The sequence below is a fragment of the Scyliorhinus torazame genome, chromosome 18 (genome assembly GCF_047496885.1).
Source record: "Scyliorhinus torazame isolate Kashiwa2021f chromosome 18, sScyTor2.1, whole genome shotgun sequence".
NCBI lineage: Eukaryota > Metazoa > Chordata > Chondrichthyes > Carcharhiniformes > Scyliorhinidae > Scyliorhinus > Scyliorhinus torazame.
In genome coordinates, this window is record NC_092724.1 from 161,381,184 (window position 1) to 161,398,308 (window position 17,125).

General features: G+C 47.7%; 1 protein-coding gene across 1 annotated transcript in view; it reads left to right on the forward strand.

Moving 5' to 3' along the window:
• The first annotated feature begins 6,017 nt into the window (after positions 1–6,017).
• LOC140394756 (mitochondrial Rho GTPase 1-like) overlaps positions 6,018–17,125 on the forward strand; it is a 64,381-nt gene continuing 53,273 nt past the window's right edge. The window contains exon 1 of the mRNA XM_072481972.1: positions 6,018–6,351. Within this exon, the coding sequence (XP_072338073.1) occupies positions 6,315–6,351 (37 nt within the window). The 5' untranslated portion in view covers positions 6,018–6,314. The remainder of the gene's footprint in view (positions 6,352–17,125) is intronic.

The following is a 17,125-nucleotide window of genomic DNA, read 5'->3' on the forward strand; positions in this document are numbered from 1 at the left end:
GGCACTGGGATCCTGCCATCTACTCGTCTCCAACCGGAGCACTCATGCACGGTTACGTTTTGAAATTGTCAAGCCAGACAGCATCCCTACTTGGCGCGCATGCCTGCAAGCAGCTGAACCTCGTGCAGCGGGTTTACACAACGACATCCTCCAATGTGGATTTTCAGGCCGGCATTGACAACATCCTCACTCAGTATCCGGATATGTTCGACAGGATGGGCACGCTGCCATATCGATACAAGATTCTGCTCCGACCTGATGCCAAGCCAGTGGTGCACGCACCACGCCGGGTCCCGGCTCCGCTGAGGGAGCACCTGAAGGCACAGCTCAAGGATCTTCAGCAACAGGGCATCATTTCGAAGCTAACCGAACCGACTGACTGGGTCAGCTCGATGGTATGTGTTAGAAAGCCTTCGGGAGACCTGCGCATCTGCCTTGAAGGATCTCAATAAGAATATAATGCTTGAACACTACCCCATCCCGAAGTGGGAGGAACTCACCAGTGAGATGGCACACGCACGTTTTTTCGCCAAGTTAGATGCGTCACATGGATTTTGGCAAATCCAGCTGGATGAGTCCAGCAGAAGGCTCTGCACCTTCAACACACCGTTTGGCAGATACTGCTATAATCGCATGCCGTTTGGCATTGTCTCAGCATCGGAGATCTTCCAATGCATCATGGAGCAGATGATGGAGGGCATTGAAGGGGTTCGTGTGTACGTGGACGACATCATCATATGGTCCACGACCTCTGAAGAGCATGTTTCCCGTTTCCAGCAGGTATTCCGCCATGTCCATGCCAATGGCCTGAAGCTGAACAGGTCCAAATGTTGCTTTGGCATGTCAACACTCAAGTTCCTAGGTGACCAGATCTCTCAGCAGGGCGTGCGCCCGGACACAGACAAGGTCAAGGTCATCGAAGCCATGAAGATCCCTGAAGACAAGAAGGCGGTGTTGCGCTTCCTGGGCATGGTCAATTTTCTGGGCAAGTTCATCCCAAACTTGGCCTCACACACCACGGCCCTACGAAACCTGGTGAAAAAGTCCACTGCCTTTGAGTTGAAGGCAGCACATCAGGCAGAGTGGTTGGAGCTGAAGGCCAAGCTCACCACTGCACCCGTCTTGGCATTTTTTGACCCAGACAGGGAGACGAGGATCTCGACAGATGCGGGCCAGGATGGCATCGGTGCGGTGCTGCTTCAACGCGATGACACTTTGGTAGCCTACGCATTAAGGGCCATGACACCCACCAAAACAAGGTATGCGCAAATAGAGAAGGAATGTCTGGGTCTTCTCACTGGCATTCTCAAGTTTCACGACTATGTCTACAGCCTGCCGACATTCACTGTCGAGACGGTCATAGGCCTCTGGTCCACATTATCCACAAGGACCTGAACGACATGACGCCTCGGTTGCAGCGCATCCTCCTCAAACTCAGAAGGTACGACTTTGACTTAAGTGTACATGCCTGGCAAGGAGCTCATCATCGCTGATGCATTGTCCCGCTCCACCACATTGCCGAGTGAACCGCTGGAAATCATCCGGCAGATTGAATCACAGGTGCAGCTGTGTGCTAGCATACTCCCGGCGTCTGATGAGAAGGTGGTTCGTATCGCGAGGAGACAGCCAAAGACCCCCTCTTGCAGCGTGTCATGCACCACCTCGCCAATGGCTGGCAGAAAGGGCAGTGCCCTCAATTTTACAATGTAAAGGACGACCTGACGGTGATTGATGGTATCCTCCTCAAGCTGGACCGGATTGTCGTTCCACTGTCTCCAGAGCTTGGTGCTCCGCCAAATCCATGAGGGACACCTGGGCATCGAGAAGTGCAGACGCAGAGCCAGGCAGGCTGTCTACTGGCCCAGTATTAGCCAGGACATCTCGAACATGGTCCTCAACTGTGCAACCTGTCAACGCTTCCAGTTGTGCAGAGCAACAACTCTGTGCCGGCACACACCGGCCAGCGTGGAGGCCCCCGCCCGGGTCCCTTTCCCACTTGCCCGGCCCCAGGAAAGCCCAAAGATCCCCTTTGAGCACACAAACCCCGCCTATCCACCTACACCCCAAAGAACTCTCATTTCGAGTGAAAGTCCCGTCCCTTCCCTCGTCCAAATATATACCACCTTGGCTCCTTAAATCTCTACACCCGCGCACAGTGATACAAAAAAGAAGAAAATACAGTCATGAGGTTACATCGGCACATGGCCATTCCTCAGTTTGTCAGTTCTGCCACAGTCCTTCTGCTTTCGCAAACTCCTCCGCTGCTTCCACCGTTCCAAAATAAAAGTCCCTGAGCTTGTAAGTCACCCTCAGCTTCGCTGGATATACAATGCCGCACCGCACCTTGCTAATGTACAGTGCCCTCTTCACCCGGTTGAAGGCAGCCCGCCTCCTTGCCAGCTCCACCGTAAAGTCCTGGTATACACGTATACCAGCCCACTGCACCACCCGCTTCTGCTTGGCCCAGCTCAGGACCTTCTCCTTCACCCTGTACCTACGGAAGCACAGAGTCACTGCCCTTGGCGGCTCACTCACCTTTGGTAAAAGCCTCCACGACCGATGAGCCCGATCCAGTTCATATCGGGAGGGGTCCTCCCCCTCCCCCAGTAGTTTTGCCAGTATCGCGGCAAAATACTCAGTCGGCTTCAGTCCTTCAACTCCTTCGGGCAGCCCCACAATCCTCAAGTTCTGTCGCCTGGATCTATTTTCCAGGTCTTCCATTTTTCCTCGCAGATCCTTGTTAGTATCCATCACCTTCCGCATCTCTTTCCCCATCGAGGCAAGTTGATCACCGTGCTGCAATAACGTCTCCTCCACTTCCTTCAGCGCCTCCCCTTGCTCTCGCACCTCCGCCACTGCGGTCGCCACCTCCGTCCTCACCGGGGAAACCGCCTCCTCCACCAGCACACTCAAAGCCTCCCTCATCTCCTTCCTCGCCGTCTCCATGCATTTCGCAATCTGCGCCAACTGCTTTTCAAATTCCGCAGCCATCACCTTGGTTATTTCTTCAGCCGTAAGCAGTGCGGCCTTCCCTGGTGCTCCAGCCTCCATTTTTCCTGGTGACCCTGCGATGACCTTTCCACTCCCCGACAGACCTCCAGCTGGTTTTTTTTCGGCCGTTTTTCTGCTCACCCTCGACATTTTTCTTTGGGGTTTTTTTCCCTCCTGTGTCTTCTCAGTACCTCCTCCGTGCCTTCTCCCTTCTTCTGCCGCCTCCGCGGACCCTGGGACCGGGCTTAAAGCCCCGAAATTGCCGTTACCGAGCAGGGGCTCTCCATTGTGCGGCCGCCTCCCGCCCGCTGTCACCGGATGTCCCCACTCACTGTCATGAGTGACAATGGCCCGTGCTTCAACAGTCACGAGTGGTCTATGTTTGCCAAGATGTGGAGATGCCGGCGTTGGACTGGGGTGAGCACAGTACGAAGTCTTACAACACCAGGTTAAAGTCCAACAGGTTTGTTTCGATGTCACTAGCTTTCGGAGCGCTGCTCCTTCCTCAGGTGAATGAAGAGGTATGTTCCAGAAACATATATATAGACAAATTCAAAGATGCCAAACAATGCTTGGAATGCGACCATTAGCTTGATACAATTCACACCTCTTTAACCTGGGGTTACCCCATCTCTGGATCTGTAAAGATTTAATCACCTGCTAATGGTCACATTCCAAGCATTGTTTGGCATCTTTGAATTTGTCTATATATACGTTTCTGGAACATACCTCTTCATTCACCTGAGGAAGGAGCAGCGCTCCGAAAGCTAGTGACATCGAAACAAACCTGTTGGACTTTAACTTGGTGTTGTAAGACTTTGTACTATGTTTGCCAAGTCATACCATTTCAAACATGCCACTTCCAGCCCACACTATCCATAGTCCAATGGGAAGGTTGAAAAAGGGGTGCACATTGTGAAACAGCTCATCCGCAAGGCCGCAGATTCTGCTTGACATCTACCTTGCGCTGCTTGCATACAGGGCGACCCCACAGTCCACTGGCATGTCGCCGGCTCAACTCGATGAACAGGGACCTGGGGTTGACACTTCCAGCAATACACTTGCCCAACCTGGAACACCTCAAGGTGCTGCAGAAGGTGCAGCAGCTCCGAAACCACCAAAAGCAGGGCTATGACGCTCATGCCACCGATTTGCCCATGTTATCCCCGGCAGACACTGTCAGGATCAAGATACCAGATGGTGGCTGGTCTGCTCCAGCTGTCGTTGTTCGACAGGCTGCGCCCCGCTCGTATGTTGTACGTATGGCTGATGGATCTGTTGTGCAACAAAACAGACGGGCACTGCGCAAAGTTGCCTGCCCGCAAACGCTTTCTTCTCCGTTTCCGTCCGTTGTTTTGCCACCTCCAGATACCTTGAACTACAAGGCAACCAGTCAGGCTTCCTTTCCGCCTGTCAAGGCGCCGTCATCCCCAACACCACCTCTCCGGTGGGCGACAAGGATCAGACGCAAGCCCCAGAGACTGGATTTATGAACATTTGTTCTGTTAACTCACATTAGACAGCTGTCTTCACATGTAAATATCTTCACATATGCCACCGCTTGTAAATATGTTAATATATGCCACCACATGTAAGTACGTTCCCATATGCCAACAAAACATTTAAAAAAGGGAGGTGTCATGATATGCAGACATGCAGATAATGATATACAGACAGGCACAAACAGGTAGCTAATGAACACAAAGAACAGGACATGACCAATGAGCAGGCAGGACACTCAGGGGTGGTATCTCACTAGAAAAGGAACGAGGCACTCACACTCCGCCTCTTTCCACTGATGAACATCTAGAGTGAGTCAGGGTGTATGTACAGTATCATACCTCCAGCACTTGGCTAAGAGCTAGTCTGGTTCAGTCAGAGAAACCACACTTAGGTTAGCAGAGAGTCGAACTCATAGAGAACTGTGCTAACTGTGCTCCTGATTCAATAAATCAGATTGAGCTAACTTCAAGGTCTGGAGTATCTTTTGGTTAAAGCTGCATCCAGTTGCAGCCTATGTTATCCCAGAGTACATAACACAACAGTTGCATGATCTGGGCGCGAGAGAGATTCCTCCATTTTGCAGCTGCCAGAGGTGCTGGTGTGAACTCCAGGGCCTCTGGTGAACAACCCATGAAGAAGAAGCTGAAAACAGGAGCAAAGCAGCAGAAAGATGATTACGTGAGGTGTGGATTTATTAATTGTGCTGACGCAAATCAGGATTCAAAGCTCATGTGTGTTATATGCAGGGAACCACTGGCAAATGAAAGTTTAAAACCCTCACAACTGCAAAGACATTTGAAGACCAATTCGAGGACAAACCTCTTGATTTTTTTTCAACAGATGCAGTGAGATCTTAAATCAGAGGAAGTCATTTTCAGAAATGTAACATTGAATGACAAAGCCCGTGAGATGGTGAGGAGCGAACAGGCTCACCTGTCACATTAAAGGCCAGTGAAAATGGTTGGGTCGCGAAGATCGCCCGGCATTGATCCCGAAGGTCGGCCGGTTGGTAAAAATGGGTCCCGGGCGAAAAAGTGTGAAAACTGAGGGAATCAAACAGTGAGGGAGTGAGAATTGAGATCGACGACCTGCCATTGATCCGACTGAACAGCAGAGCAGGCTCCAAAGACCGATCGGCTCCTGTTCCTGGCGTTCCACGTTGACCTAAACCGGCCGTCAAGTCGGAGGAGGTTGACCGCGACGAGCAGGCTGCTCGGGCGGACGGGCTGCCTCGCACCTCGGGGCTCTGACGGGGCGAACGGCCCTTGGTGGGGTTGGGGCGCGCGGGCAACGGCCGTTGGTGGGGTTGGGGCGCGCGGGCAACGGCCGTTGGTGGGTCTCGCGCGTGCGTGGGGAGCGGCAGGGCGCGCGGGGAACGGCCATTGGTGGGGTCTCGCGCGTGCGTGGGGAGCGGCAGGGCGCGCGCGCAGGGGAACGGCAGTTGGAGCGCGCGCGCGCAGGGTACAGCAGCCGGGGGCGCGCACGGCGGGGGCGGCAGCGCGGCGGGGAGAGGCGCGCGCGCGCGCGCTAGTGGGTGGGAGCGCATGTGCGGCGTGGCTGTCAGCCGCGTCTCTGAGGCTGGAGAATGGCGTGAAGAGGAGCCGGGCCGCTCGGGGGGGACGTTTCATCCGTGAGGGAGGCCCGACAGTCATCCCGAAATACCGCCGCCGGCAGGAGACCTTCCCTCGGCCCCGGAAGGTGGAGGAGCAGCGCGGCCTGTGCCGTCCTGACTCCCTGGGCCTAACCCCCACCGCCGGGAGACACCCCCCCCATCCGCAGCTCCGCTCTCTCCCTCACTCGGGCCGGCACCGGAGGCAACGATGAGGAAAGATGTGAGGATCCTGCTCGTCGGAGAACGTAAGCCTGGCTGCGCCGGGGAGGGAGGGTGGGGAATGTGCAAACGGCCCCCGCCCGCCGGGCCGGCTGCACTTGTCGGGGGTGAGCAGCCTGAGGCCTAGGCACGGGCTGGAGAGTGAGTGCGGCCCGGGGCTGGGGTCAGGGAGACAGGCCGCCCACACTCGCTGCACCTCTGCCGCTTCGTCAGTTGTCGTCTATCCGAGAATATTGGCCTATTGGCACTTCATTGAGGCGGCGGCGACCGCGTCTGAAATGTACCCGCTGCCGTGACCTTCCCACTGGAGGGTGGGAAAGGACCGGGACTGGGCTGCAGCTGGGTTAGTGTCTGAAAGAGGAAATAACATCTGCTTCCAGTGGGATTCAACAGAATTTACGGATGCTTCTCGCGTTGTGGCCGTCGCCTTGCAGCGGTTAACATAGAACTTACAGTGCAGAAGGAGGCCATTCGGCCCATCTGCACCGACCCACTTAAGCCCTCAACTTGTGCCTGATTTTATTTCTCCCCCAAATTCCTTTTTATCTCCAGTTTTGTTTTACCCACCGAGTGCCTTCTGCTTGATCCCGGTGTCTTCCACTGTGTGTGTTGCACTTTCTCTGCCATCCAACTTGATTGATCAGGCGTTGAAAAGGTGAATGGTGTGGTGGTACTCGAGGTTGCCCTCTCTTGAATCTTGTACTATCCCAAGTAAGAAGCCTTCCAACACCCTATCCCAAGTAACTGCACGGCTGCACAGTCCAGCTCTGAACTCTCCAATGTTGCAAGCCAGCCCAACTCTCATGAATTCTCAGAGATAGTTGGCACGGCTTTCCACTTTAATGGTTGGAAAACCGACAGATCTTAACCAGTGGCTCTGTGAGGAAGGACATTCATACATATTTACAGCACAGAATTCGGCCTATGCTGTCCTCACCAGTCAACAAAGATCTGGCTGTAACTAATCCAGTGCTTGGCTCATGCCCTGGAAATCACAACAGCGCAAGTGAATATCTAATATAGAGCATTATAGAATCCACGGCATGGAGATAGGCACTTCTCTTAAATGTTACAAGAGTTTCTGACTCAATCAATCCAGACCCCACCACCCTCTGGGTGAAAAGGTTTCTCCTCAACTCCCCTCTGAGCCTTCTACCTCTTAGCTTAAATTTTGTCCCTGGTTATTGACCTCTACTAATGGAAAACATGCCTTCCTATCCACCCTATCTATGCTCCTCATAATCTTATACTAGGTACCCCTTCAACCTTCTCTGCTCCCAAGAAAATACAGCCCCAGCCTTTCCAATCTTTCCTCATAATTCAGACTCTCCAGCCCAGGCAACATGCTGGTAAATCTCCTCTACACCCTCTCCAGTGCAATCACATTCTTCCAATAATCTGGTGACCAGAACTACACACACTGCTCCAGTTGTGGCCTAAACAGCCAATTCAAGCATGACCTCCTGCGCTTATATTCTCTGCCTCGGCTAATAAAGGCAAGTGTCCACTAGACCTTAGCCACCTTATCTGCCAGCCTAGCCACGTTCAAGAACCTGTGGATATGCATTCCAAGGTTCTTCTGATCTTTACAGAGTCCTATCATTGATAATGTAACTTTTTGCCTTGTTAACCCTCCCGAATACATTACTTCACACTCTGGGTTGAATTCCATTTGCCACGCTCTGCCCACCTGACCAGTCTGATATCCTCCTGGCAGTCTATGACTATCCTCACTATTTACCACCCTACCAATTTTCGTGACATCCACAAACTTCTTGATCATACCCCTGATACTTAAGTCCAAATCATTAATGCACACCACAAATAGCCCTGATGGAAACAGACTTCCAGTAACAGAAACGTTCCCTCTACCATCACCTTCTGCTTCCTGCCCCTCAGCCAATTTTGGATCCAATGTGCCACTTTGCCTTGGATCCCATGGGCCCTTACTTTCTTGACCAGTTTGTCATGTGGAACCTTACGAAAAGCATTGCTAAAGTCCATGTAGACCAGATTAAATGCATTGCACTGATCTATATTACTGGTTACCTGCACAAAGAAAATTTGATTAGATTTGTCAAACACGGCCTTCATATTCATTTTTATTTCGAAAATATTTTATTACGGCATTTATAATTTTAACATTTTTAAATAAGGAGATCCAACAAACACAAAAAAAACATAATGCCTTGATATTCATGAGATACCTCCCTCATCCTTCTAAACTCCATCGAATACAGACCCAGAATCCTCAACCGCTCCTCATATGACAAGCTCTTCATTTCCGGGATCATTCTTGTGAACCTCCTCTTGACCGTCTCCAATGCCAGCACATCCTTAGATACGGGGCCCAAAACTGCTCACAATATTCTAAATGGGGGGGGGGGGGGTCTTAGCAGAGCCTTATACAGTCCTGCTCTTGTATTCTGGTCCTCTCGAAATGAATGCTAACATTGCACTTGGCTTCCTAAATGGCAACTGAACCTGCGTGTTAACCTCAAGGGAATCCTGAACGAGGACTCCCAAGTTCCTTTGTGATTCAGATTTCCAAAGCCTTTCCCCATTTAGAAAATAGTCTATGCCTCTATTCTTCCAACCAAAGGGCACAACCTCTCACTTTGCCACATTGTCATAGAATAATCATAGAATTTACAGTGCAGAAGGAGGACATTTGTCCCATCGAGTCTGCACTGGCCCTTGGAAAGAGTACCCTACTCAAGCCCATGCCTCCACCCTATCCCTGTAATCCCACTTAACCTTTTTGGACACGAAGGGCAATTTATCATGCCCAATCCACCTAACCTGCACATCTTTGGACTGTGGGAGGAAACCGGAGCACCCGGAGGAAACCCACGCACACACTGGGAGGATGTGCAGACTCGGCACAGACAGTGACCCAAGCCGGAATCGAACCTGGGACCCTGGAGCTGTGAAGCAATTGTGCTATCCACAATGCTACCGTGCTGCCCGATGTAATTCTCTTCATCCCCCCCCCCCCCCCACACACACACACACAAACAAACAAATGCCTTTGCTGCATCCACCTTCTGTTTGTCTTGTTGGTTCAGCTAAGGTATCAGTTAAAGTGCATGCACTTGAAGGTCATAGGTTCACACCCCACTCCAATGACCTGAGTACACAAACTAACTGACATTTCTTTCGGGAGTCCTGCACAGAGTCCTGGTCTTCCCTCTTGGGTTAACACAGGCTATCCCATGGCACTGTTCAAGGAAGAGCAGGACGTTCACTCTTTTTAAAAAATAAATTTAGAGTACCCAATTATTTTTTCCCAGTTAAGGGGCAATTTAGCATGGCCAATCCACCTACCCGGCACATCTTTGTGGGGGTGAGACCCACGCAGACACTGGGAGAATGTGCAAACTCCACATGGACAGGGGGCTGGGATTGAACCTGGTCCTCGGTGGCGTGAGGCAGCAGTGTTAACCATTGCGCCACCGTGACGCACCCACTCAGTATTCTAGCCAGTATTTATCCCGAAGGATCTTTCAATAATCTTTATTATTGTCACAAGTAGGCTTACATTAACACTGCAATGAAGTTACTGTAAAAATCTCCTAGTTGTCACACTGGGGCCTGTTCGGAGGGAGAATTCAGAATGTCCAAATTACCTAACAGCACGTCTTTCGGGATTCATGGCAGGAAACCCATGCAGTCAGTGACCCAAGCCAGCAATCGAACCTGGGGCTGTGAAGCAACAGTGCTGACCACTGTGCTACCGTGCCGCCCTCGACCAACTCCAGTGGAATAACAGTATAAATTCTCTGAACCTTCTTCCCTTTTCCTGGATTTGGATTTGATTCATTATCATGTGTACCAAGGTACTGTATTGTTCTGCGTACAGTCCAGACATTGTTCCATGCATGAAAAAACATAGGACGTACATAAAAACATGATGTAAATACATAGACACAGGCATCGGGTGAAGCATACGTAGTCTGGTACTACTCAGTAGAGACAATGTGTGAAGAGATCAGTTCAGTCCTTAACAGGGTCATTCAGGAGTCTGGTAATAGCAGGAAAGAAGCTGTTTTTGAACCTTTTAGTGAATGTTCTCAGACTTTTGTACCTCCTGCCCAATGGAAAAGGATGGAAGAGAGACTAAGCCTCGTGGGAGGGGTCTTTGATTATGCTGCCCGCTTTCCCAAGGCAGCAGGAGGTGTAGACAAAGTCAATGGATGGGAGGAGGTTTTGAGTGATGGACTGGACTGTGTTCACAACTCTCTGTAGTTTCTTACGGTCTTGGGCTGAGCACTTCCCATACCAAGCTGTTTGCAGCTAGATGGGATGCTTTCTATGGTGCATCTGTAAACATTGGTAAGAGTCAATGTGGACATGCTGGATTTCCTTAGTTTCCTGAGGAAGTATAGGCGCTGTTGGACTTTCTTGGTCGTAACGTCGACATTGGAGGACCAGGACAGATTGTTGGTGATGTGCACTCCTAGGAATTTGAAGCGGTCGACCAACTCCACCTCACCACCATTGATGCAGACAAGGGTGTGCTCCCTGAGGTCAATGACCATCCCCTTCGTTTTTCTGACGTTGATGGAGCGATTATTGTTGTCACACCACGCCGCTAGGTTCTCTATCTCCCTCCTGTACTCTAACTCATCGTTGTTCGAGATCTGACTCACTACAGTCATCTCATCAGCAAACATGTAGATGGAGTTGGAGCCAAATTTTGCCACACGGTCAGGTGAGTATAGAGAGTATAACGGGGTGCTGGTATTGAAGTCTATCGTGGAGGAGGTGTTGTTTATCCTTCCTGACCCATAGACCGCAATCAGTAAGTCGAGGATCCGGTTGCAGTGGGAGGAGCCAAGTCTTAGGTTTTGGTGTTTTGCTATGAGCATGGCTGGGATTGTGGTGTTCAAGGCGGGGCTGTAGTCAATGAATAGGAGTCTGAATAGGAGTCCTTGTTGTCAGATGTTCCAAGGATGAGTGTAGGTGTTAGGTAATGGGTTAAGAGACATTGCAATTAGTTGTCTCATTTATGTTAAGTATCCATTAATTGACGCTGATATGTAAAGGGGCTTCATGTGGCCTCTGTCAGGTGGTGTTGTTAAGAGTTTTGTGCAGAGGCTGTGGAAGTGAAATAAATGGTGTTTGGTGAAAAGGAACAAGAACTTTAGACTCTTCATTTCACAGCAGTAAAACGTCTAACAATGGAAGCAGAGGATGGTTGCTGTGCAAATGTGAAAGTTTGAAAGATACAACTTTTCCTGATCAAATCAAGGAGTGTGTGAGAAGAAAAAAAGATACATGGCTGAACCCAGGATAAAGATGACTGGATATGATTATCCTCCCTTATTTTCTGAAAGGGAATCGTACGACCAATGGAGAAGTGCAGTAGTTATGTGGACTAAAGTAACTGCTTTGGGAAAGAGAAAACAAGGTATGGCATTGGCTCTTTCTCTACCTTATGACAGTAAAATCCGAAACAAAGTGCTTTCTGAGCTGGAATTGGAAGAGTTAGACCCAGAAGGAGACTTTATTACATTATATGGATAAGATTTATAAGAAAGATGACTTGTTAAGTGCGTATGAAGCATGGTCGGATTTTGATAAGTTCCGGAAAATGGGGGATATCTCCATGGAAGACTATATAATGGAATTTGGCAGACTATATAAAAGGCTGCAGAGACACAACCTGGAATTTCCACAGTCTGTGTTGGCCTTTAAATTACTTGACTGTGCTAGAGTGAGCAACATGGATAGGCTCCTGGTTTTGACAGGAGTTCAGTTTACTGAGAAGGATACCTTATTCGAACAGATGACAAAAGCTTTACAAAAGTTTCTGGGGAAACATTCGATTCTGATGGCTCTGATGACCCAAATAGGTCAGCCTACAATAAGGCAGAATATGGAAGATACACTAGTAACAGGATGGCGAAATCGTATGGCTACGGACAGGGCTCAAAACGATAGACCGAGACAAGGAAATCCTGAAGACAGAAACCCAGTTAGAACCTACAATAGGAAGATGAACCCCAGAAATGCACAGGGCATAATAAATCAATGTTTTCGATGTGACTCTCAATACCATCATGCTTTCAACTGTCCAACTCGTTATGATAGTGTTTGAAGCGACACATGACACGGAAGAGTCAGAAGAGGAAAAAGATAGTGACCAGAAAGAAGGCATTGTCCTATTGACGAGCAGTTTTACGCCGGTAATGAAGATGTTGGTTGCAGAATCCTTCAACTGTGCTGTATTGGACAGTGGCTGCACATCTACTGTGTGTGGAATTGACTGGTTAAAATGTTACCTGGACTCTTTGAATGCTGAAAATCGTAACAATGTTAAGGAATTTGAAGTTTCAGGTTTGGCGATGATAATACTCTGAAGTCGCTGAAAATAGTGGTGATCCCTTGCAATATTGCCGGAGTAAAGCATTTCATTAGAATGGATGTTGTATCAAGTGAGATACCTTTGCTTCTGAGCAGACCATCGATGAAGAAAGCACACATGAAACTGGATATGGAACAGGATAAGGCAACAGTTTTTGGAAAGACTGTGGACTTACAATTTACACAGTCGGGACACTATTGTATTCCATTACTGACAAATCATTTTTCAAGTAGAGTGGTTAAGGATGTGTTAATGGCAGTTGAAAATGGGACTTTAGCTGATAAAAAGCTTGTGTTAAAACTGCTTAGGCAATTTGCACACCCGTCTCCTTGGAGGCTGAAAAATGTATTAAAGGATGCAGGGGTAAGGGATGACGACTATACTAAACTGATAAAACAGGTTAGTGACCACTGTGAAGTTTGTAGGAAGTACAGAAGGACACCAGCACGACCGATAGTAACCCTACCTTTGGCCAGGGATTTTAACGACATTGTGGCCATGGACCTTAAGATCTGGGATAAAGCCAATAATATATTTATTTTACATTTTGTAGCTTTAGCAACCAGATTTAGTCAATCAACGATTGTACGAGGTAAAGAAAAGAGTAATTCTGGATCAAATCGTGGAAAAATGGATAGCGACAGGATTGGGTCCAGCGGCAAAATTCCTTACGGACAATGGGAGAATTTGCAAATGATGAGTTTAGGGATATGTGTGAAAACGTGAATATCAGAGTTATGAATACGGCTGCAGAAAGCCCATTTAGTAATGGTGTCTGTGAAAGAAATCATGCTGTCATCGATGCCATGCTTCGGAAAATGTTGGCAGATCGACCAAATTGCAGGCTAAATTCAGCTTTAGAATGGGCAGTACATGCAAAGAATTCATTGCAGATGGTTGGGGCTATAGTCCTTATCAATTAGTGTTTGGTAGAAATCCTAAAATTCCGTCCATTTTGGATGACCAGCCGCCAGCTTGGGAGGGGACTACAATTAGCTCTGGTTTTGCTGAACATTTAAATGCATTACATAGCAGTAGAAAAGCTTTTTTGGAAGCAGAAGTCTCTGAAAGAATTCGCAGAGCTTTAAGACATAACGTACGGCCATCAGATGCCGTTTTTCAGCAAGGAGACATGGTATACTATAAGAGAGACAGTTCTAATGAATGGAAAGGCCCAGGGAAGATCATAGGCATAGATGGCAAAACAATTATTTTGCAACATGGTAATCAAACTGTTAGCGTCCATTCATCAAGGATAATGGGTACAGATTACAAATTTTCAAATTTAGACAGAGCGGACAGACATGACGAGGAGCCAGAGTCATCTGGTACGCATGTGTTACAGAACTATGAGGACCAATTAACTGATATAGACAGGGTTTCTGTGGAGGAACACAACACTTCTGGTGAATTAAAACAGGCCATTTTTCCGAAAGGGCAACTGCCAAAAGTTGGGACCAAAGTGACATACTTGCCTGAAGGGTCTAGTCAATGGAAGGATGCAACTGCTATTAGTAGAGCAGGGAAGGCCACTGGAAAGTATAAACATTGGGTGAATGTACAGCATTCAGGGGAAGGAGTCAAGACAATGGATTGGGAAAACGAAGTTCAAAAATGGAGGGCACAGAAACGCAGTGCCAGTTCAGATAGTACATCGGATCGGATAGTGAACAGGTGCAGGAAAAGGTTGAGAACTATTGAAAGGACATCCCACAGCAGAAGGGAAGGATCAAGCAGTAGCAGTACAGAACAAGATACCAGGCGGGAGAGGGGACGTAGTTTGTCAAGATCTCGGAACATGAGTAAGACTACGAATACTAATAGGAGTAGAAGCCCACATGCACGTGAGATTTTGGTGGCTTAAAATAAATTAGATGAAAAAGTTATTAAAGAAGCTAAACAGCAAGAATTGCATAGTTGGAGTGAATTTAGGGTATACACAGAAGTACCGGATAGGGGACAAAGAGCTCTATCCCACAGATGGATTTGCACGGAAATTGTTCTTCCAGTTGGAACTTATAAGGCAACGGCCAGGCTCGTGGCAAGGGGATTTGAAGAAAACTTAGAAGATCAGGATTTAAGGGTAGATTCACCTACAGCAGGAAAGGTTATTTTAAAGATCTTCTTGGCTCTATTAGCCACAAAAGCATGGGAATGCAAATCTATAGATATAAAAGCTGTCTTTTTGCAGGGGCATCAGCTCCAGAGAGACATTTTTCTCTGTCCTCCTAAAGAAGCAGCTAACACAGAAGGGGTACTCTGGAAGTTGAACAAATGTGTATATGGATTAAATGATGCATCTCGAGTCTGTTATTTTTCGGTAAGGTCAGTTTTGTTATAGTTCGGCTGTTGCCAGTTGAAAGCAGATCCTGCAATGTTTTACTGGCACTATAAAGGAAATCTTTCTGGCATTTTTATGATGCATGTCGATGATTTTTTGTGGGGTGGGACTAGTGATTTTGAAGGTATTGTAATTTCTGGTTTGAGGAAAGAATTCAGGGTTGGAAGTCAGGCTTCCGGTGCATTTAAACATATTGGACTGGAAATTGGACAGACTAAGTTAGGGGCAACTTTATGTCAGCAATCTTATTTGGAAAGCATCACCCCAATAGCAATTAGTCGTGGCCGAGTTTCACAAAAAGACGCAATGGTTTCAAAGATAGAAAAAGAGCAACTGCGAAGTTTAATTGGGCAACTGAACTGGTTAGGTAGACAGACCAGACCGGACGCGGGTTTTGATGTCTTAGAGTTGAGTACAAAAATGAATGATCCCAAAGTGGAAGACATAATAAGAGCAAATAAAGCATTGGCCAAACTAAAAATGCAGGAGTGTATAGTGATGCGTCCTACGCAAATTTATGTGATGGGGTTTCAAGCGCAGGAGGTTTTATAATTTTCCTTTTGGGGAACAATGGTAAATGTTGCCCACTTGTGTGGGAAACAAAGAAAATAAGGAGAGTGGTAAAAAGCACTTTGGCTACTGAGACGTTAAGCCTTGTAAGGGCGGTGGATATGGCTTTTTATATAAGTATGATATTGACAGAAATTTTGGGATTAGGGTAATATACCTATTGACTGTCACATTGACAATAAATACCTGTGGGAAAATGTGCACTCTACAAAAAGTGTCAATGAAAAGTGGTTACGTATAGACATCGCAAGTTTGAAGCAGATGTTGGACAGAGGGGAAATAACAAAAATTAAACGGGTCGACAGGAGCTATCAACTGTCAGACTGTTTTACGAAAAGACGGGCAAGTTCACAGAAACTTTTGGATATTGTTAATGAAGGGCGCTTGTTTCTGTGACTTTTCTTTCTTCTCGTCCAACAAAGAAAAGTGGGGGACATCATGTGTGTGTTTTTGAGTTTCTTGAAATTTTGTTTTCACCTAATTTTTTTTCTCCAAGGAAGGGGAGACTGTTAAGTAATGGGTTAAGAGATATTGCAATTAGTTGTCTCATTTATGTTAAGTATCCATTAATTGACACTGATATGTAAAGGGGCTTCAGGTGGCCTCTGTCAGGTGGTGTTGTTAAGAGTTTTGTGCAGAGGCTGTGGAAGTGAAATAAATGGTGTTTGGTGAAAAGGAACAAGAACTTTAGACTCTTCATTTCACAGCAACTAAAACGTCTAACAGACCACTTATTGGAAGGATTTTTCATAGGTGGACTTGTACGCTGCAATCTACAGTAATTTTCCTCAAGTGTTTTGTTTGAAAAGTATGGCGGAGTGGAAATACCAGCAACTTTGTAAGCAGTGTTATCATTGGAGAGTATTTGTAGTTCAGAGTGTTGCAGTTTAAGCTGTCTTGATTTCTCACACTCTACCCGTCTGTAAGCATGTGTTTCTTGTTTTTGATTTTCCCCTTAAATTTGGAATGTCCCTATGTTAACCTACACAGCAAATATGAGGTAAGGTGAAATGAAAAGGCTTGGTTTATTTTCATACACACGCACTTGAGAGGAGTTTTGTTTTGTCCACCCCATTTGCGCATTCACAATAAATAGGGGATAAGGAAGAGGATTCCGGGCACGTCCACAATAAGATAAATGCTGGGATTTTACATGTATCTAGAATCCCGAATCAAAGTCGACTAGACATGTTCCTTCTGAGGAGAGGTTGACTGATTGTAGAGCGATCTATCTTTCGGGTGGCACGTTAGCACAGTGGTTAGCACTGTTGCTTCACAGTGCCAGGGACCCATGCTCGGTTCCCAGCTTGGGTGACTGTCTGTGCGGAGTCTACACGTTCTCCCCGTGTCTGCGTGGGTTTCCTCCGGGTGCTCTGATTTCCTCCCACAAGTCCCGAAAGACATACTGTTGGTGAATTGGACATTCTGAATTCTCCCTCAGTGTACCCGAACAGGCGCCAGAGTGTGGTCACTTGGGTTTTTTAACAGTAACTTCATTGCAGTGTTACTGTAAGCCTAC